Raw genomic sequence first — 19,021 nt, 5'->3', positions numbered from 1 at the left:
ATTGTTTTTGCTTCTTCTTTTCTTGTCGATTATTCGAGCTACCATTTTCTTAAACACTCGAGAACGAGTCGACTATTGACAAGACAGGCTCGGAGCCTGAATTTGTATTTCAAACACCTTTCAACTTTTGAATCCTCCTGCTTTTGGTGGTGATGGTTGACAGCATGACTAGGTACAGTACAATTCTCTAACCAGGCGAAAGGCCACCCTTCCAGTACTTCGACGGGACGAATGGCATCTTCGTCACCTGCGCCTTGCGGGCTTTCCCTCTAATCAGGACCTCGACCTCTGTTCCGCTCTTGTGGAAACCATTCTTGACGTAACCCATGGCGATGTTCTTCTTCAGGGTAGGACTGGGGCAGCCGCTCGTCACCTTGCCAATGGTCACCCCCTTGGGACCCTGTGGCTCCACAATCTCAGCGCCCTCGCGCGCCGGCGGACCTTCAACAATCATTCCCACTCGCCTCCTTGAGACTCCGGTGCCACCGTTCTTCTTGGTCTTCAGCTGCGCCAGAATCACATCGTCGCCGTGGAAGCCGCCCTTCTCACGGCGCTCCTTGGCGACGATCCATCCGAGACCTGCCTCAACAGGCGTCGTAGTATCGTCCAGGTCATGGCCATAAAGACACATGCCGGCCTCCAGGCGCAAGCTGTCACGAGCACCGAGCCCGGCAAGCCGCAACTTCTCCGGACCGGCTGACTCGAGGAGCCATTCGGCGACCGCGGCGGTATGCTCGGCCGGAATGCTTATCTCGAAGCCGTCCTCGCCCGTGTACCCACCACGGCTGACCAGAATATCACTGACAAATTGGCCTGACGGCAGCTCAAACGAAAAGTACCGGCTCTGCCCGAAGAGCAGGGTCTGCAGGTTGTGGGCGACGCCCTTGGGCAGAGCGTCGTTGAGGATGTCGGAAGAAAGCGGTCCCTGAAGGGCAATTAAACCCCGCCCGTCCAGCCGCTCCCACTTGACGTCCTCCTCCGTGCTGTGCGTCTGCTCCCGGAAGTCGGCCAGCTCGCGGCCCAGGTACAAGTTGTCCTTGTCGCGACACGCCGCATTGGTGACGACGTAGAAGCGGTTGCCGGGGAGCGCAGTCACAATGGTGTCGTCGACGATGCCGCCAGTCTGCGGGTGCAGCAGCGCGGACAGAGTCGAGGTGTGCGGGGTGAGGGTCGTGGCGGAGCTTGGTGTGATGCGCTCGAGGAAGAGGCCGGCCTTGGGTCCGGAGAAGTAGTGTTGGACCCTGTTGTGAGGGGCAAGGCAAATAGTCAGAACAGTTTTGGGGGAGAATTCAGCGTGCAATTGCTTTCAGTGACATACATGTGGCTCACGTCGAAAAGACTGGCCTTTTCGCGCGTCCAGTTGTGAGACTCGACCAAGCTCAGGTCCTTGTACAGCACAGGCATGGCGTAGCCGCCAAAGGGGACAATTTTAGCGCCATAGCTGAGGTGAAGGTCGTAGAGGGGCGTCTGAGCCAGCTCAAGGTCGTGGGCGACGTCGGAGGCGTAGCGGACAGAGTGTTGTCGTTGTGCAGTTGTAACAGATGGTATGAGGTAATTGCCAATCGCGGCGCGCGAGCTGCTATGCGGGGAGAACAGCTTGGTCCGCAGCGGCCGGCTCAGCGTGGACAGGTTGCGAGGACGGGCAATGCCTTGGGCCAAAGGCGCAATGAGGGCTGCACCTCTTCTGGAAGCCATTTTGAAAGTGTAGAGGAAAAAAAGAGAGGGAAAGTCAACCAAGTGATAGATAAGGTGCATGCATGGGTCGAGCTCATGGCCGCCGACTGGGGTCCCGCATCGACTTGGCTCGAGCTCCACGTCCGTCTGGTCTGGGCAGCAACCAAACACCACGGCAACATCATCCACCGTCGAGCTCTACTCTTCCCCGCCATCGACCGGACCTTCTTTCGATCGCCTGCACACCATGTCTAAAGGCACGACATACCTGCTGGTGTCGCTACCCACGTCCATCGTCCCCTCCAACGACCGCGAGGAGGCTCTGAACGCGCTACGCTCCTCCGTCACCTCCGACTATGGCACCACCTACCCCTTCCAGATACCCGCCTTCAAGATCGGCACCCTTGACGCCCTAGTCCAGCAGGCCGACGACCTGGCCAAGCTCGAGGGCATCTGCTCGGCCGTTGTCGGCAAGGTCGGAGACTCGCTTCGGACCATATTGGACAATGACGAGGACAAGATTGCTCAGCAAAAGAACATTAACGACAGTACGTGATTCTTTTAGAGATTGGGATGCGCAAGAGCTTTTTAGTGACCGAGTCGAGCAGAGCCCGTGGACCACTACATCCGCTCCTTTTCATGGAACAAGGTCAAGTACCGCGCGGACAAGCCTATTGCGGAGCTCATAGATTCGTTGCAAAAGGTACATCAGGTTTGCTCTTGCAGCCAAAGCAGTTACTAATGTGGACAGGAAATTGTTGGCATTGACAACGATGTCAAAGGCAAGTTCAACCAGTACAACTCGGTCAAGACGAACCTGGCGGCATCGCAACGGAAGCAGACGTAAGCTCTACCAAGTCCAACTTGCTGCATTCCCTGACAAGTCACAGCGGAAACCTCGCAACCAAATCCCTCGCCTCCATCGTCCCGCCTTCAGCCTTGATCCAAGAGTCCGAGTATCTTGAGACGCACCTCATTGCCGTACCCAACTCCCTCGCCAAGGAGTTCCTCAAGACATACGAGACCCTGTCGCAGATGGTCGTCCCGCGGTCCGCGAATCAAATCGCCAAAGACGACGAGTTCACCCTGTACGCCGTGACGTCGTTCAAGAAGCACAGTGCCGATTTCATCCACAAGTGCCGCGAGAAGCGCTGGACGCCCCGCGACTTCAAGTACAAGGAGGGTTCCAAGGAGGAGGAAGCCCGCGAGGTGGATCGCCTGGAGAAGGAGGAGCGCAAGGTGTGGGGTGAGGCGCTGCGGTTGGGCCGGACAGGATACAGCGAGAGCGCCATGATTTGGATTCATGTGCTGGCGTTGCGGGTGTTTGTCGAGACGGTGCTGCGGTATGGTCTGCCTCTAGAGTTTGTGTGCGGATTGGTCCAGGTATGTTCCGTTCCCTCCCCGAGTGAAAATGGTGAGAATCTAACCTTCAACAGACAAACAGCAAGTTTGCCAAAAAGGCCAAGGCAAATCTCGACGTCAGCTACTCGTACCTGGGCGGCAATGCCTTTGGTCGCGACAACAAGGGCCGCGTGAAAAAGGAAGACGCGGTCAATGCGGAAATGGCTGCCGCTGGCCACGCAGGCGACGGCAACGAATACACCGCCTACGTTTATTACGAATTTGAGATCCAATAGAGTAGCAGTACATAAAGAGGATGGATTTGAAAAGCTACTTGGAAGAGTTATCGGCAGTGGGAAGCGACGAGCACTTTGAATTGTCTTTGTTGTGTATATTATGTCATGGATATAAGGATATGGATGCTGACGTCTCTCGGAGGCCCGAGAGCATCCAAGTCAGTCATGTGCCAACTGTACATGTTCCTCCATGCTTTTGTACGACTCTGCTGACCGGCTTGCAGTATTGGGAAAGTGGAGCGAAGTTGGGCGGCTACGAATGGTACGTCTAGTCCCTCGAGCAGGCTCGGCGCGGAAATAAACTGACGGTGTGGCTAGGTTGACCTTTTCACAGCCTTATCATGCAGACTTGGAGGGCGTTGCTACCCATCTCTCCAGTCAAAGTCGACAGGTCGATTAATCCGTTTCTATCCTATCAAGCATGCCAACCTCTTATTGTGCTTGATCTCTTTATCCGCGGGCGGCGCGTTCGTCGTATACCGCGTGTTCTCCACCAGATTCCAAAAGAAAACATGCAACTACCCCTGACCGCTACGACCCCTCGCAGGACATTAATACTCTTCGCAGAGTCTAGTCACCCGAACCCCCACAATGCTTGGCAGATATCCGGCTCTTGGCAGATATCCGAAGAAGCGCGTATGTGAGGATCCACTTCCTGCATTATCATTGCAAGCTGACAAGACAGTCGCCTGACTCCGCACTTTCGGAAAATGTAGCAGCGAAGGGGGTACGTCATGGGGGAGGATGATTGGCGGCGGGCACCAACCGCACCAACCCCAGCTTTTCCCCGCGTCCCCAGAGCCCCACTGTGGTACAAGGGCCTCCAACGCTGCGCTGTTCCCCCACGCCCCAGGTTCTTTCGCATCGTTCGATGGCACTTGACAACGGTAGCAGTCCTAAGCGCCGCTTGAAGGGAAAAGCAATCATGCGCGGACGTGCGTCGGTTAAGTTTCCTGTCCATGTGCGACGGGTCAGGAATGTATTTGCCGAAGGAGCTGGAGCTATATCTTTTGTTTACTCCTGGCGGTGGTGTTGTTGACGCTGCGTCCTGCTGCTTCTTGTTGTCGACTTGAGACTCTTCCTCATTCGCTCTCCCGGACCCTCAAAACCAAACAATGGCGCAGGCAGACGACAAAACCCAAACAGACTTTGTCGAATACGTCGAGAACGAATCCAAGGATGGAGCTGTCGACGCTGGCGCCGACAAAGATGCGGCGGCTTGGGGTGCACACTTTCGGAGCAAGGACGAGGAGTACATTGCGCATCTGAAGAAGGGCGTGCTGCGTAAAGTCAACATTCACTTGTTGCCTTTGCTTGGAATCATGTATCTGCTCAACTTCCTAGACAGAAGGTATGTTCTCCTATCTGGATCGCAATTGACTCTGGACTGACGCCTCTGCAGCAATCTCGCGCAAGCACGGCTGGGGACTTTGGAAAAAGACCTCAACATGAAGGGCTCTGATTACAACCTTGCTACTAGCATCTTGTTCGTCGTAAGTAGTTTCTACCCTCAATCGCGGATCCGTGACTGACTAGAACCCAAGGGCTACATCTTGATGCAATTGCCGTCGAACCTCCTCCTCACGCGCATACGACCCTCGCTGTAAGTCGCTGCGTGTCCAAACCAATTGCATCCTACTAAGTCCTGTCCAGCTACCTTGGCATTTGCATGTTCATCTGGGGTGCCATCTCGACCGCCCAAGCTGGCGCACACTCCTTTGGCGGTCTCGTCGCCGCCCGATTCTGTCTTGGCTTTGCCGAAGCACCCTTCTTCGCAGGCGCCATCTTCCTGATGAGCAGCTGGTACACACGCGCCGAACTTGCCAACCGCATCTCATGGTTCTACGTTGGCGCAACGTTGGCCAATGCCTTTGGTGGTCTACTCGGCGCTGGCGTGCTAGGCAACCTCGAGGGCGCACACGGCGTTTCTGGTTGGAGATGGTTGTTCATCATCGAAGGAAGCATCACTCTCGGCTTCGCCATTCTCTGCGCCATTGTGCTGCCAGACTACCCCATGACGACCCGGTGGTTGAGCCCCGAGGAGCGCGCATACGCTGCGTGGCGGCTGGCCGTCGATGTCGGCGAGGGCGACACGGTGGAAGGCGCGGGCGTGCGCGAGGGCCTGATGATGGCGTTGAAGGATCCCAAGCTCTACATCTTTGTGCTGTTCCAGCACTTGAGCTTGTTGACCCAGGCGTTCCAGTACTTCTTCCCGACTGTGGTCAAGACTCTGGGATATGGCAACATTGTGAGTAGACCCCCTGAGAGCCCTCATGCCCACCCACGCTCTCTGCCTTGACGATTGGTTCTTCCTCCTGACACAAAGCGATACAGGAAACGCTCCTCATCACCGCGCCTGTCTGGATCCTCACCTTCTTCGTCGCCCTTGCCGTCACCTACTCGTCCGGCCGCACCGGCGACCGCAGCATCCACATCGCGTGCCTCAGTATGGTCTCGCTCGCCGGCAACGTCATTTGCGTCGCAACGCTCAACACGCCCGCGCGCTTCTTCGGCATGTTCTTGATGCCAGTGAGTTTTTCCCCCATCCTACCACTAGAGCTCCAACACCCTGACACAAGACAACCTAGCTCGGTGCCATCCCCGCCTACCAAATCCTGCTCACATGGGTGGCCAACACGTTCCCGCGGCCGCTCGTCAAACGCAGCGCCGTCATCAGCATCGCAAACATGCTGGGCAACGCGAGCAACATCTACGCGCCCTACATGTACCCGTCGTCCGACTCGCCGCGCTACGTCGCCGGCGGCATCGCCACCGCGGCCTTCAGCTTGATGGTCGCCCTGCTGGCCTTTGTCATCCGGTTTTGGTTGGCTGCGGAGAACAAGAAGATGGATCGCGCCGAGGCGGACGAGTTTGGTGCCGTTGCTGAGGGCGATGGCGAGGTCAGGGCGACGGGTGGGGCCGTGGAGAGCGGGAACGGGACGGTGCGGTTTAGGTACATTTTGTAGGTTTGATGAAGAATTCGGAAATGTGCTTGGCCGACGCACGCGAGACGGCTCCTGGCGGTGGCCGGTTGAAGAGCCTGCCGCAGGTGCCCTTGCTGGACTTAAGGCCACATGCGCGTTCGCAAAGACATCCCCATAGGCCGAATGTGGATCAAAACTTCGTTCAATTCAAACGATATTACTCCGTTCCTCTCGTCTACTATGTAAAAAGGGGGTGTCTGTCCAAATACATCCAATACAAATGCGTCGTTACCATTCATCCTTGCCATTTTACCACGCGTTCCATCCAATAGGAAATATTCGAAAATCGACCGACTGTGTGACCTACAGCCCCAAGATAAAGGGTATATCTAATGTGCCAAAACAAATAACGAATACTGGAAAGATACTGCCTGACTTTCTCGCGAAGAAAGAGTACGTGCGAATTTTGCAAAAGCAGTTTTGCGCGGTGCGAGAGGAGAAAGATGTTCAGGGGGTTGAGTCTTATCGTCGTTACTCGACGTAGAAAGTGCTCAAACCCCGCTCGTCGTAGTCGCCGTACCCGTGGCCGGAGTACAAATCGTCGGCGTCGGAAATGTCATCGTCCTCACCTGCGCTGTCCGGGTCCTTTTCCTCGGCGTAGTACATCAACACGCTCTCGCCCTGGCTCATGACGCTCTCCCTGTTGCCGGGCTCGCCCTCGTCCTCGGGGACTTTGGTTTGCGTGCCGTCGTCGTCGGCAGAGGAGGGAGTGATGGTGGCAGTCGCGGCGTCCTCGTCCTCGTCTTCTTCGCGCGGCGCTGAGAGGCGGATCGTGCGGCCATCGTCCTCTTCGTACTCCTCTTCCTCCTCTTCTTCCAGGACTGAATTGTCGTCCCACCGCTGCTGATGCGACCAACGCTGCCGCGCCATTTGCATGTGCTGGCGGTATAGTTCACGCTGGTGCGCCAACACCTGGTTGCGTCGTTGTCGCTCCGCCGCTGCCGACGCCGACGCGGCTGCCGTCTTGTCGTCATCCACCTGTCCCTCGTCCTCGTTTTCGTACTCGGCCACCGCCTCCAGTTCGTCATTGTACGCCGTGTTTTGGCTGAGGCGGTAAAGATCGTACTCTGAGTCGGCCGATGCGACGCTTCCGCGATCTCGTCCGTAGTCGCCGGCGTGCGAGCTGCTGCGGCGCAGGTTGCCGTAGCCGTGGCGCTGGAGAGCAGGCGACGGGAGAGGGAGCGGCGGCGGCGTCTCGGCGGATCGCAGAGTGGGGTTGCTGTTGTTGCCGCCGGAGAAGCTGTAGTAGCTGTCGCGAGCGGCGGAGATGCGCGAATCGCGGTCGCGGAAGGAGGAAAAGGGGCGCGTGTACCGATGGCTGTTGCGACCACCGCCATTCTCCACGAAGCTGGTTCCACGCTGCGAAGGGGGAATGAAGGTGCTGCCTGTGTCGCCAGCCTTGGAATCGCGCGGATTCCAGAAGCGCGTGTTGCGTTGAACAGGAGTAAAGTCGTGGCTATCGCGCGTGGCGGTGGAGAAGCGAGCATCAGGTTGGTCGCGGTCGCGAGTTGTCGCAGTGGAAAAGGTACGACTGTCGCGCGGCGGAGCCTGGCGATTCGTGTTGCGGCGGCGAAAGGATGGGTTGCGTGTTGAAAGCCAGGAGCGGCTATGGCGTGCACTTGCAGTGCCATCGTTGGGAGTTTCATTCTCATCCCACGCCTGTGACTGAGTGAGTACGCCGCGCTCCATCAAGCTGAGCACGTCGCGACTTCTGCGCTTCATGCTGCTTGTCCTCTTTGGCCATTCGCGCAAAAGTGGAATCCCTCCCCGCTCCATCAAGCTTCCACGGTCAAGGAATGTCATTGAGGTTGGCAGGGCCGCGGACCGGCGGGAATCGAGCGCTTCGCTGGCAGTGGATTCGCGGGGTCTACTAGGTGCTGGCACGGTCCCAAAAATGGTTTGCCGGGGAGTGGGATCATAAACGTGCTCGGGCTCATTGAGAGCTTGTGCGATCGGCGTGTCGGTGTCGTTTTCCAGCATGTCTTGCGGTTGTTGAATGTCGTCATTGCCAAAGAGATCTTCCATCAGGCTGTCGTCGTCGTAGCGACTGGTATCGTCGGTGTGAGGAGTATCGGGCACTTGTTTCGAGTCGACGTACATGCTCTCCGATCCAGGCACTGTAATGGGGTGTGGTGGCGGTTTTCTCGTGTCGATGTAAATGCTGTCTTCCGGGTAGCGGCTCGACGCAGCAACCGAAGTGTATTTGCTTGACCTCCCGCTCGGTGGTATGTTTGCATCGGTATAGGTACTTCCTGCCCTGGGTGTTTTTGTGACGATGGAGATGGGCTTCGGTGGCGGTTGCCCAGCGTCTGTGTAGATGCTTTCCTCATACCTGCTAGAGGCAGCGGAGACGATGGATGCTGGTTTCGGCGTTTGGTAGACACTTTCGTCTTCGTATTTGCTAGACGCGACGGACCTGGCGTCGCCTTGTGGTCGACTGGCAACGGTAGCAACGCTTTTGGTATTCTTGCCAGAAGGAGACTTGGGTGGAGGAGTAGGAGGGGGTGGACCAGGGTCAAAGTCACTTAGGTCGGGTGTTGGTGTGGTGGTGATTTCGTTCCCAGTAAAGGGGTCGGTGGTAGCTCTGCTTGTTGCTCGACTCTTGGACACTTCGCTTCCTTTGCTACTCGGTGGGGTCATGGGTCGCGGAGGTCTGTCCATGTCGTGAAGGTTGACGAAGGAGCCAGTGACCTTGGGGTCCAGTGTCCGTGGCCTTTGATAGACATTTTGCGCAGTCTGCGGCGGAGGGGTCGGCGGTGGTGGACCTGGATCAAAGTCGCTAAAAGTCGGCGTAGGGATGTGAAGCCGATTTTGCATAAAGGGGTCGAGACTTCTCGCATCATCCGGGAAGGTCTTGACAAATCCCTCTCCTCCACTAACATCGTAGGCTGGTGTTTGTAGACTTCGACTCGGTAGGCTTTGCTCGGTAGCAGGCGGCGAGCTGGACAGCAAGCGCGTGAAGAAGAGCCTCAACGAAGGCAAGCATGCGCACCCCATCCCCATGTGCATTTCAATAGCCGTCCAGGTCCAAAGGTTGTATTGTGCCCAGGTCGTGTCGTAGGTTTCGTGATAGTAATGATATATGAGGACGCACCGCACAATCCCGCAAGCGCTCACACTGCTTTGATCAGCATTGCTTGGTGGTAGCTGTCGCATACTTACAACAATCCCAAGAAGAATATGATACCCAATGCAGTATGCTGACGGCCCGAGAATTTTAGACCCCAAAGAATGATCATGGGAAGGATGCAAGCCAAGAAGTCTTGCGCGACACTGATGGCAGCTTCCGAAAGAAAGGCGGCGGCTTCGTCAAAACAGCGGTAGCTGTTGTAGTCGGGGTTCATCTGCTTCCAAAACGCGTCCAGAGGTTGACAATTTACAAAGAGCATAACCTCGTAAACGGTCATGTAGCAGATGACGAAGCCAATCGAGGCCCAAATTACCCAGTAGAGTACTACGGAAAAGGTGGAGGGGCTAACCCGCCGGTAAAAGCAGAGGACAGAGATTTTGATCAGGGACGTGCTAAGGATATAGCAAAAGGTTGCCGTCCAGAGCATCATGCGCGCGTCAGCGGCCTTTGCATGGGAAATATCCCAGGCGTGTTTGCCAACACCGTAGCGATTCCAGCCTGTCAGCGCTTAGAGTCAGCAGAGCGCAATTCGGGTCCGCGAGTCAAGGTCAATAACACAGCCGACGGGATGTCCGTGGATTCACTGTACCGCTCCCACTTTGGCTGCTTAAATGAAACTTCGCTAATAATCACATACCTAGAATGACCGAAACGTCGAATCCAACCATCGGAAGCTGTTCCAGTCAGTTGCGCCTGCAAATGGATAAAAAATACATACAACAGCCAGTGCAATCAGCACATCATCAACGCCCGCATTCCGACGAAATTTGAGGCGCGCGACCAGCCTTGCAGTGACGACGGCCAAGGCAAAGGCGATGAGAAAGCCCAAAAGGATCACGATCCCGAAACCTTTGCTTTTACCACGGGGATACTGGTCGGTGTCGGAAGCCCACGCATCGAGAGTCGCCTGGGGAGGATGGAGACCTCCGCCCATGTTGTCGCATCCCTCAGTCCCTCGCAGTCGTCCTGGGCGTGGTGTTGAAACTGGTAAAGTTATGCGACGCGACGTTCATGATCATGGAGAGGGCAACGGTTTTTCAAAAGTCCAAAGCCACAACAGAATAAGGCTCGGTGGGCGAGCAAGGCCAAGTGTGATGGAGCATCGGTTTCCCAGATGCCATGGATGCCCTGGTGGCGTGGCGGACCTACCGGACTGCCGGCGAATTGGGTGGCTTGCTAACCTGAAGATGGCCGTCGGCAGGGACTACAGTGGCTAAAAGGCAGCATTTTCAGTGGGCAGAAATGGTGTTTTCCCACTGCCGCACATCATGTTTTGAAGTTTTGCGTGAACATGAGAGACACTGGCCGACTTGCACATGATTCTCCATGGACTGCAGATCGCAAACGCCCGGGGTTGCGCGCCCGGGTCCAGCCGCCTAGACATGTGCAGTCTGGGATACCTCTGTCTGCACGGTAGCTGAAGTTGCTTACTAGGAGGAACAGGCTCGCGCAGCAGGACGTGGACGACACTGGCACAATTACCGAGCAGGTGTCCATGGCGTTGCTCTGCTGGCCAGTGGTTAACGCACAACGCATTCATTCAGGTCAGGGCGCGCAGAGTTGAAGTAGCGTCCAGGAAAGGTGCAGTTCTCGATGTGGAGGTTGAGGGATGAGGGTTGACGTACGTCTGTGGTATATTAGCTTTGGCGGAAGATTTTCCCATTGGCCGAGGCGCAAAAGAACGGTACAGGCTCTCTGATGAAACAATTGACAAGGTCAATGTTGAAACCAACCCCGCGCTGCTCGACTCTCTGCATGATGATGGTCGGCATGGTGCATGTGGTTGGGCGTTTGGAGATGGACGAGCTGTCAGGTACAATCTGGTGGGGGGCCGTGCGACCAATTACTCCTGTATTTTTTGGCGAGCTGTGTTGTTGGAGGACCAAACTCCCTGCACTCCCTCCAATTTCGACCGCCCGGGTCGATCAGACAACACTGACTAAGCTGCAACGAGACCCTTTCTGGCCAGGATGAAGACCTCATTGCCCAACAGGGACAGGCCTTTTGTTCATAGTGTGGCTAGTCTCAGCCGCTGCAGACGCTCTTCAACAACAACAAAGCCTTATCACGTCCTCGACAATTCGGATCGATTGTGCCCAACCGTTGGAGATCCAGGCCGACTACGAGATACGATTCGCGAAAGTATCCCAGGCACCAAAGGACCGACAAGAAGTCGTCGCAACCAGTGCCGCTCCCGTCCGCCTCGCGACGAAAATGGCAACCACACTTCCCAAACCGCATCGGCCCGGGCAGCGCGTGCGGCCGGACGTTGGCAGCGTGACCAGAAGGAGTTTCTGCAGGCGAGCAGGTTAACCTTGTGTCTTGCCGTCTTTCACCAAGATTTTCCGTGTCCTAACGTTGCGAGCGTTGAGGTGCAAAGTTTCTTATATAGGACGGCCACCGTCTGCTCTGTGTTGCGGTCCGTTCCCATGTCTATCTTTGGCGTAGACTCGACGCGAAGTCTTGTCTCTCGAGAAATATGGAATGAGTGTCAGTCGACTGATTCCCATCACCATTCTCGGAGAGGTTGTCGCATCCATGCCGCCCAAGACTTGTGTGATATTCATGCCACGACTACCAAGCCTCGAAGATTGGCGCAAGGTGACAGCCATTGACGTATCACACACGCCCTCGGTCAAGAGGATCATCGGCGCTTTGCGGCTTGTACCGTTCGGTCTTTGCAAACACCGTCGCAGCTTTTCGTCCACGTCAAATCGCAAATACAGTGTCCAAAGCCGTTGACATCTTGGCTACATCTATTCGTGGCGACCAAGTCTCGACGCAAACATTTGCCTTGGCAGTTTGCAGCAAAGTAGCAGCCCAAGCAGAAGTATGCGGCCGTCACGTACGTACGCGTCTGCGTGTGCATGCACCGCCCGAAACTGCATCATCAACACTGCCTGCCCGCTCGTCGCTCCGCAGCCAAGCCCAACTTCACACCTCTCCCAACCAGTCAGCAGCCAGCATTCAGCCCGTCTTTCAGCCCGTCGAGACAAATTTTCCAACTCCATACGTCACAATTACTCCCGCCGAAGAAACACTCCACACCAACCGTCTTCCCCAGCTCACAGACCACCCTCAACGCTGGCATGCTCCCGGTTCGGTTCGCTCGGCTTCCGTCTGGCAACCAACACGACCACCGTCCACCGTCCCGTCCACCGCGGGAGCGAAGCCGCGAAAAGGCCCGACCGACAACCTACTTCGTTAGTGGTCTGCTGGTTGAAGTCAATGGTGCCTGAAGAAATTGGTGTAGTTGTGACTTGGCAGGGGGTCACGAGGAGGCGTTGGAGGAGAGTTGAAGAGGCGCGATACGAGCGAACAGCTGGCTCAAATCTTTGAATTGAGGCTGTCGTCGTTCTCGTAGAGGCAAGAAAGCCGCAAACAAAGAGGGAAGAAGAATCCAGGATGATGGTAGGTCTAGCGAAGAGCAGCCGCTCGAATAGCATTTTTCCCCCTCCCTCGCCATTTAGTCGCTCGTCTTTTTGTCTCTTGACCCTGTCCTCTCGTCTGCTCTCTGTTCCCTCTTTGAATTCTCTTTCCTTCATCTTTGAACTGCTGTTCGTGGTCAAACTTGGCGTTGTTTTCAATGTCGCGTTTTTTTTATAATTTTCGTTTTGGGACCAAACCGAGTGCGGAGCTTTTCCGCACCAACATCCTCTTGTTCGAACATTTCTCTCCGCACCCACCGCGTCACTTTCGCTTAAATTGACATCCTGCGCATCAAGAGTTGCACTTACTACCTTTGCATCCCGCATAATTGCGAAATTTTTACAGCTTCGACGCTCTTCGCCTCGAGGCCCGAACAGTGTGGTGTTTATAATGCGCATCAGTCGCGTCTCTTTCAACAATAAGCATCAAACAGCGTTGGTGGTTTAGTGGTAAAATTGATCGTTGCCATTTGAAGACGAGTTTACGAGTATTTACTGGACTGGCAATTCATGTCTCGATCAGCCCCGGGTTCGATTCCCGGCCGACGCATTCTTTTTTGCCTTTTTGGAGCATGAATATAACTATGTCAAACCTCTATGAGGCGTTGGCGAAAGTTTGGGAGCGTTTGGAGACTTTTTGGCATTTTTCGGCAATTCCTGGAGGGAGGCCTGAGATACAGCCGAGCTGACGCTATCTCTTGCTTACGGATGTACAGCGACCACACGCCAATTATTCGGGAAGCTTTCTAGGCTGCTGTGGGGTTGGCAAAACCAGGATCCCGTCCAAGGGGGGGAAAGGGGTATTCAGGGGGCGCGGGGGATGCAAAGGTTGAATTACGCAGCCACGGTATGAGCGACTGCGTTACTCACATCGCAGGCGCGAAAACAGACGTCCCTGCCATGATCTGATCGCTTTCAATTGTGGGGATCGCCGATTTTCGAATGCCCGCCGGCTACACACCTCTTTGTGCACGGGACTTGGGGAAAATCCAACAACGGCATATTTTCTTGATTTTGCGCCTCCATCTACCACAAGATGCAAGAGTTGGGTCAGACAGAGACAAACCCGTTGTGATTGACATGGTCGGAAGTGTTTGTTGTCGCGGAAATGCGAAGTGAAGTAAGTGAGCGAGCTTTTCATCACCACACACCGAAATCAGAATATCTTGCACACGACGCTTTGCCGTCAAGCTTTTTGAATCTGAAGTAGTCGAGTTGTCCCAGGGCCGCCTTCATCGCTGGAATTGTCGCAGAAGCGAACAAGAGTTCGTACCGCGATTGCGCGCACAGGGAGTGTTTAAGCGGAAGAGCCTCGCGCGAACGCATACGTAATTGGACTCTGCAATCTCCAAAGCCTCCAGGTTACAGAGAGGGTTCAGACACACGTGGTAGGCAGAGCCTGTCAAAGTGCAATCTCGTGGCGCGTCGAATCGCCGCCATCACGATAGGTAGCTGCTGGGGTGTTAGAAACGGCCGTCCGCCATTTTCGCAAGTAGAGCGTCATGCGCTCATGTCACTGCTGCTGCGGCTGCGGCTGCGACTGCTGCTACCACCGCGCCCACGACTTTGCCTCATTTCCGCGCAATTGCGGACGAGGAAATCGTTGTCGTAAAAGCGGAGATCCACCTACCGAAGAGAACCTTGGAGGATAGTTCGATGTTCTGCAGGACGAACAACATGACCCCTGGGTTCGCGCGACATGTCGGCGCCGACGAAGGGCGGCGCAGCGATGGAGGTTTGAGTTGCTTCGAGCTGGCCGACGAGGGTAGGAGGCTTTGCTAACGGAAGCATCACATTACAGAGGCAAACACGCGAACGTCTGGCGCAGATGCGACGACGGCACTTGCTCGAAACCAACACATGCACCAAAACTTCAGCAAGAGCCGACGGTGCCGGTGATGAGAGAGGAGAGAAGCCAGCCAGAGAAAGGCGCCGGAAGACGAGACAGCTGGTAGCAAGCTGCACAAACGTTAGGAAGAGGACATGGCACCGTGGATCGCAAAAGACGTGGCAACTCTCGGTGCTAGAACGCTGTCTGCAGCCATCTTCCTACGAACTCAAAGGTCCAAGTCTCTAGGAATTAAGATGCCTGAATGCTCCCTTTTGACATATACTTGACTCGAGAGTTTGGAAGTCGGCTGTGTGTCGAGCGACTTTTGCGCCAACACCTGGAGGTTGTGTTCTTTTATCCCGGACTGTGGATGGTGGTGGAGGAGTTGCAGGAAGAGTGAGGGAAGGAGGCTGTGGACAACGAACAAGATCGAGATAATGATGGCATTCCAAAAGCTTTATTCGATTGCGACCAGGAAGCCCCCCTCCCACGACAAGCAGAACCTACACGACCGTTCATGGGTTGCATATTCCAGAAAATCGGACGGACGACTGTCACGCAGGCCATGATCATACACTTCCGGACACCATCAGTGCAATGTATTTCCAGTCTTTATTACTCGTTCTACCATTCCTGTACGTATTTGCCAATGATGCACACATACATACAAACAACAAGTCCTGTACAGGGCAAGTGTACAAATGCCACCAAAAACACCGCCGTCACACCCCCGGTGCTCCTCTATCTGAACGCCACCCACCTTGTAAACATCCACAAACGCCACCGCATCTCCCTCTACCCAATCCCACAACTCCAAAACACATGGAACATGAAAAGGAAACACGTAGCCTGTCACTCACTCTACAACCCCTAACCTCTCAACCAATCCACCTCAGCCAGCCCACCGAAGTTCATCCCAGCGTAACCACCCGAGATGGACTCCTCGCCCTTGGTCGCGTCATCGCCGGTGCCAAAATCGTTGAAGGAAAACGAATTGCACACATCGCCCATGGCGTCCATGTTGATGAGAGCGTCAAAGTCGGCCGTGACGCCCTCCTCGCCCAGGGTCGCGCCGTTGGACGGACCCGCCGTCGCCGTGTTGACGGGGTGCGAGGACGAGGACGTCGTGTCGAAGAGGTTGGAGAAGCAGTAGCCTTCGTCGGCGGCGGCCGTGTCGAGGGAAATGTTGGACCACGGGTAGAGCGAGGACGAGGGGTCGTTGGACGTTGCGGCTGTCGCGGAGCTGTCGGGAGCGGTCGTCGTGCTCGTCATGGCGTTGACTTCCATGCCCGACACCGTCATGGCGGGGGATTCGCCCGTGCCGGTGGCCAGCGTGACGTTGTCGAGGTCGGGCTGCGAGGCGTCGCTGGCGTGGTGGTCCGAGGCGGGCGGCGTCGAGGCGAGGAAGGTTTCGAGGCGGCGGGCCACTTCCTCGTCGGATGTGCCGTCGTTGGAGCCGATGGTTGAGCTGGGGTGGACGTGCTCGGAAAAGTTGTCCGGGGGCGGCGTGATGGTGTTGTAGGGTGCGCCCAGCGAGTTGGGGACGGCGGTGCCATCCAGACGACGGCTGGCTGCGACGAGATCGTCGACTGAAGTCACCACATCCGTCTTGGATTGCGTAGTTGCAGTGTGGGTAGGTGGTTGCGGTGGCGGCGGAACTGGTGCTATTGTTATGCCGGCTTTGCGAATGGCGGCCTCCAAGAATGCCGTGCTGTAGTCGGCGGCAGCATAAAGATCTCTAAGTTTACCCATGACGAGCATGCATTGGCAGAATCCACGAAGACTGGACCGACGCGTCTCCTCATCCTGAGCCTTGATATCAAGAAGGTGGATGATGATGGCGGGCAAAAGGACCGTGACTCCAGTGGTGGGCAAGTATCTAACAAGGTCCAAGGAATCCAGCTTCTGGGCAATGCAGGTAATGGCGACAGCAGCGCGGCGAACATGGCGACGGGAAGCTTCGAGCATCTCGACGTTACCAGGGTCATCAATACCGCTTGCAGGAGTTGGGGCAGACGGAAGGACCTGGGGCCGGTGGAGAGCAGACAGAGTCGTGTAAAACACCATGTGCAAAAGAGCTTTGTGAAGATCTATTGATCGGTTTCCTGAAGGCTCCTCTTCGTACTTGGCCTCGTCCGGGAGCTCGTCCTGCCACTGCTGCAGCTCCTGGTCGCAGGCTTGGACGTCACCCTTTTGCGTATCGAGCTTCTTTGGCAGTAGCATCATGGTTGTGCGGTCATTCATCAGGCCTAGGTTGTTGTTGAGCACGCAGTACTGCTTGGACAAGACATGACTGATGCACAGACAGAGCTTGGCCTTTTGGATGCACAGCTGGGCAAGCTGGCGCTGCTTGGAGACGTCACGGGCAATTACGCACGTGCTGGGGATGCAGGTAACGTGCTCCGGGATGGGTTCAAAATGGAAATCGTCAAGCGTCATCATTGGAACGTCGTAATCCTCGTCCTTTATTCGCGTGGGGCGCCGCATGCCCAACGCAATGAGGCGGTCACGCATGTACGTGGACCACCAGATGCGTTTCCACAGCTTGACACGCTTCGGGTCCATGTTGGCCTTGTTCGGGTTGCGGTGTAGTCCGATAGTGTGGGCCACCGAGGTCGCCACGCCCATCCAGTGCCAAGTGTCCTTTTGGTCATCCGGAGTCTCGTAGTAATAGGTGAGGAGGAGCAAGGCCTGCACCAGCGAGACACGATCTTGCTCATAGTCAAAATCATACAAAAGCTGCGGAGGTCAGTCAATAACTGTGCAGTGACGGGGCCAATGCACCCGACTGCGTGGCAGTCTTCCATCGCAACTCACCCTAGTCTTTTGGAAAAAGTCTTTTCTGGCTTCTTTCCGGTTGGAGTAGCCGGCCTTGCGCAGGAACGACATGTCTGCAAAGGCGCTGCCTGCAAACATGACGGCCTGAAACAAGATCAAGCTAATCTTGCCATGACTGCCTTCAAGCGAGTCGACCGCGATAAGGAACTCGTGCAGATCGATCAATGGCATAAACGGGTGGACAAACTCGACGTAAGCGCGCAGCAGCTCCGTCTTAAGCTCGGGATTGGGAATCGTCAGGGCGCCCTTCTTTTCGAGGTACGCAATTTCGTCGGGCCCGATCCGGGGCGGCAGCGGCTTGATGTAAAGGGGCAGGCCGGCGGGACCCTGCTGCTTTGGCGCAATGTTTGCAAAAAAGGGCTGCTGCGAGCCATTGCCAATGCCGGCGGTGCTGTAGCCAAAGGGGCCATATGTGGTCGAGGTCGAGGCCGTCGACATGCGGCGGTCGAGCTCGGAGAAGCTGTAGTTGAGGCGCTGTCCGTGGGTCGCGTCTGCATTGCGTCAGTATCCACCTGCGCGATTATCGTGAAGGGACAACTGACAAATAGAGTGCGGCACGTGCTCCTCGAGGTTGAGGGCATCCCCAGCATCATGTGATTGGTGCTGACCATTGAGGCTCGTCAAGCCATCGAGAGCGTCGCGCGAGGCAAGTTTTCGCTTCCCCACATTGGCTGCGGAAATGTCGACGGGAGCGGCTGCGGGGTTGGAGTCGTCGTCCTTGGTCCATTTCCTGTTGCGACGTCAGCAAGAGAGTTGTGACGGATCAATGGAGGAACAAAGTCCGAAGGTTCTGCATGCAATGTGGAGGCAGGCCTGTCAGCTGCAGCGCCCCGCGGACCCTTGCTTCCAATGACTTTTGCCGGTCCAAAGGCTGCCAAGTGCCGACTTCCACGACCAAACACCAACAACATGGACGGAATTGAATACTAACTTTTTTCTGCGCGACTCTGACACGATGCACTCGACCTCGTCTAGTCTGCAGTTGGTGCATGGCGCTCCGTGCTCGGTGACGTTACACCGCACTTTGCGCGCTCGACAGCATTGACACGCCTTTGACGCCCTCCTCTTGACTGAACGTCCGGTGCCATGGTTGTCGAGGCCGGCGGTGGATGCTTTGCGCTTTTGCTGCTGCTGCTGATTCTGCTGAGGCTTTTGGGGCGCGGGCTGTGGCCGTTGCTGAGGATGGTCGGTCTGGTCCGTCATTGAAGCCGGAGAGGTTGACATGATGGTGGTGGTGAGGAGGAGTGGGGGTGTCTCAGGGGGAGGTAGGATTTTGGAAGAAAAGAGAAATGCCAAAAGAGCAGCAGCTGAGTTTTTGTTTGGAATGGGCCGGGTCAGGGCCGGAAGCGGGTAGGGGGGATGGTGGAGGCTTTGTAGGGCGCGATGGATTCGGCGTCTTGTTCTGTGGAGAAGCGGCGGCACCCCGGATTCGCGCAGATATGGGGTCGTTTGGCCGCCGCTAAGCTCGGGCGTGCCCGGGTGGAGGCGTCTACTTGGAG

At 56.0% G+C, this 19,021-nt stretch overlaps 6 protein-coding genes and 1 non-coding gene across 7 annotated transcripts; 4 read left to right on the top strand and 3 right to left on the bottom strand.

The window, feature by feature from the left end:
* Positions 1-187: 187 nt before the first annotated feature.
* Positions 188-1,695, bottom strand: BKA78DRAFT_250158 (aminomethyltransferase-like protein; the record flags this gene model as incomplete). Its single annotated transcript, XM_066884541.1, has 2 exons — positions 188-1,241; positions 1,319-1,695. The coding sequence occupies 2 exons, from the start codon at positions 1,693-1,695 to the stop codon at positions 188-190; spliced, it is 1,431 nt and encodes a 476-aa protein (XP_066745832.1).
* Positions 1,696-1,921: 226 nt separating this feature from the next.
* BKA78DRAFT_250350 (uncharacterized protein) lies at positions 1,922-3,311 on the top strand (the record flags this gene model as incomplete). The annotated part of the gene is made up of 5 exons (XM_066884561.1): positions 1,922-2,222; positions 2,283-2,377; positions 2,426-2,517; positions 2,565-3,057; positions 3,111-3,311. The coding sequence occupies 5 exons, from the start codon at positions 1,922-1,924 to the stop codon at positions 3,309-3,311; spliced, it is 1,182 nt and encodes a 393-aa protein (XP_066745831.1).
* Positions 3,312-4,426: 1,115 nt separating this feature from the next.
* Positions 4,427-6,277, top strand: BKA78DRAFT_352241 (allantoate permease; the record flags this gene model as incomplete). Its single annotated transcript, XM_066891320.1, has 6 exons — positions 4,427-4,662; positions 4,714-4,804; positions 4,856-4,914; positions 4,965-5,559; positions 5,646-5,840; positions 5,900-6,277. The coding sequence occupies 6 exons, from the start codon at positions 4,427-4,429 to the stop codon at positions 6,275-6,277; spliced, it is 1,554 nt and encodes a 517-aa protein (XP_066745830.1).
* A 489-nt stretch (positions 6,278-6,766) lies between these two features.
* BKA78DRAFT_352240 (uncharacterized protein) lies at positions 6,767-10,359 on the bottom strand (the record flags this gene model as incomplete). The annotated part of the gene is made up of 4 exons (XM_066891319.1): positions 6,767-9,413; positions 9,458-9,923; positions 10,063-10,099; positions 10,144-10,359. 4 exons carry the CDS (start codon positions 10,357-10,359, stop codon positions 6,767-6,769), a joined length of 3,366 nt encoding a protein of 1,121 aa, XP_066745829.1.
* A 1,848-nt stretch (positions 10,360-12,207) lies between these two features.
* On the top strand, positions 12,208-12,989 carry BKA78DRAFT_312532 (uncharacterized protein). Its single transcript, XM_066888312.1, has one exon. The coding sequence runs from the start codon at positions 12,258-12,260 to the stop codon at positions 12,762-12,764; it is 507 nt and encodes a 168-aa protein (XP_066745828.1). The 5' UTR covers positions 12,208-12,257; the 3' UTR covers positions 12,765-12,989.
* Positions 12,990-13,286: 297 nt separating this feature from the next.
* On the top strand, positions 13,287-13,403 carry BKA78DRAFT_t85. Its single transcript has one exon. It is a non-coding gene; the product is annotated as a tRNA-Gly (tRNA).
* Positions 13,404-15,554: 2,151 nt separating this feature from the next.
* Positions 15,555-18,746, bottom strand: BKA78DRAFT_352239 (fungal-specific transcription factor domain-containing protein; the record flags this gene model as incomplete). The annotated part of the gene is made up of 4 exons (XM_066891318.1): positions 15,555-17,423; positions 17,502-18,013; positions 18,065-18,252; positions 18,454-18,746. The coding sequence occupies 4 exons, from the start codon at positions 18,744-18,746 to the stop codon at positions 15,555-15,557; spliced, it is 2,862 nt and encodes a 953-aa protein (XP_066745827.1).
* Positions 18,747-19,021: the final 275 nt, after the last annotated feature.

The sequence above is a fragment of the Phyllosticta capitalensis genome, assembly GCF_038381095.1.
Source record: "Phyllosticta capitalensis strain CBS 128856 chromosome Unknown BKA78scaffold_4, whole genome shotgun sequence".
Classification (NCBI taxonomy): domain Eukaryota; kingdom Fungi; phylum Ascomycota; class Dothideomycetes; order Botryosphaeriales; family Phyllostictaceae; genus Phyllosticta; species Phyllosticta capitalensis.
Note: the sequence above shows the minus strand (reverse complement) of the source record. Positions and strands in the feature narration are given on the sequence as shown.

Coding starts and splice junctions, on each gene's coding strand:
- BKA78DRAFT_312532 (XM_066888312.1), top strand. CDS start 12,258: ATGCGGCCGTCACGTACGTACGCGTCTGCGTGTGCATGCACCGCCCGA.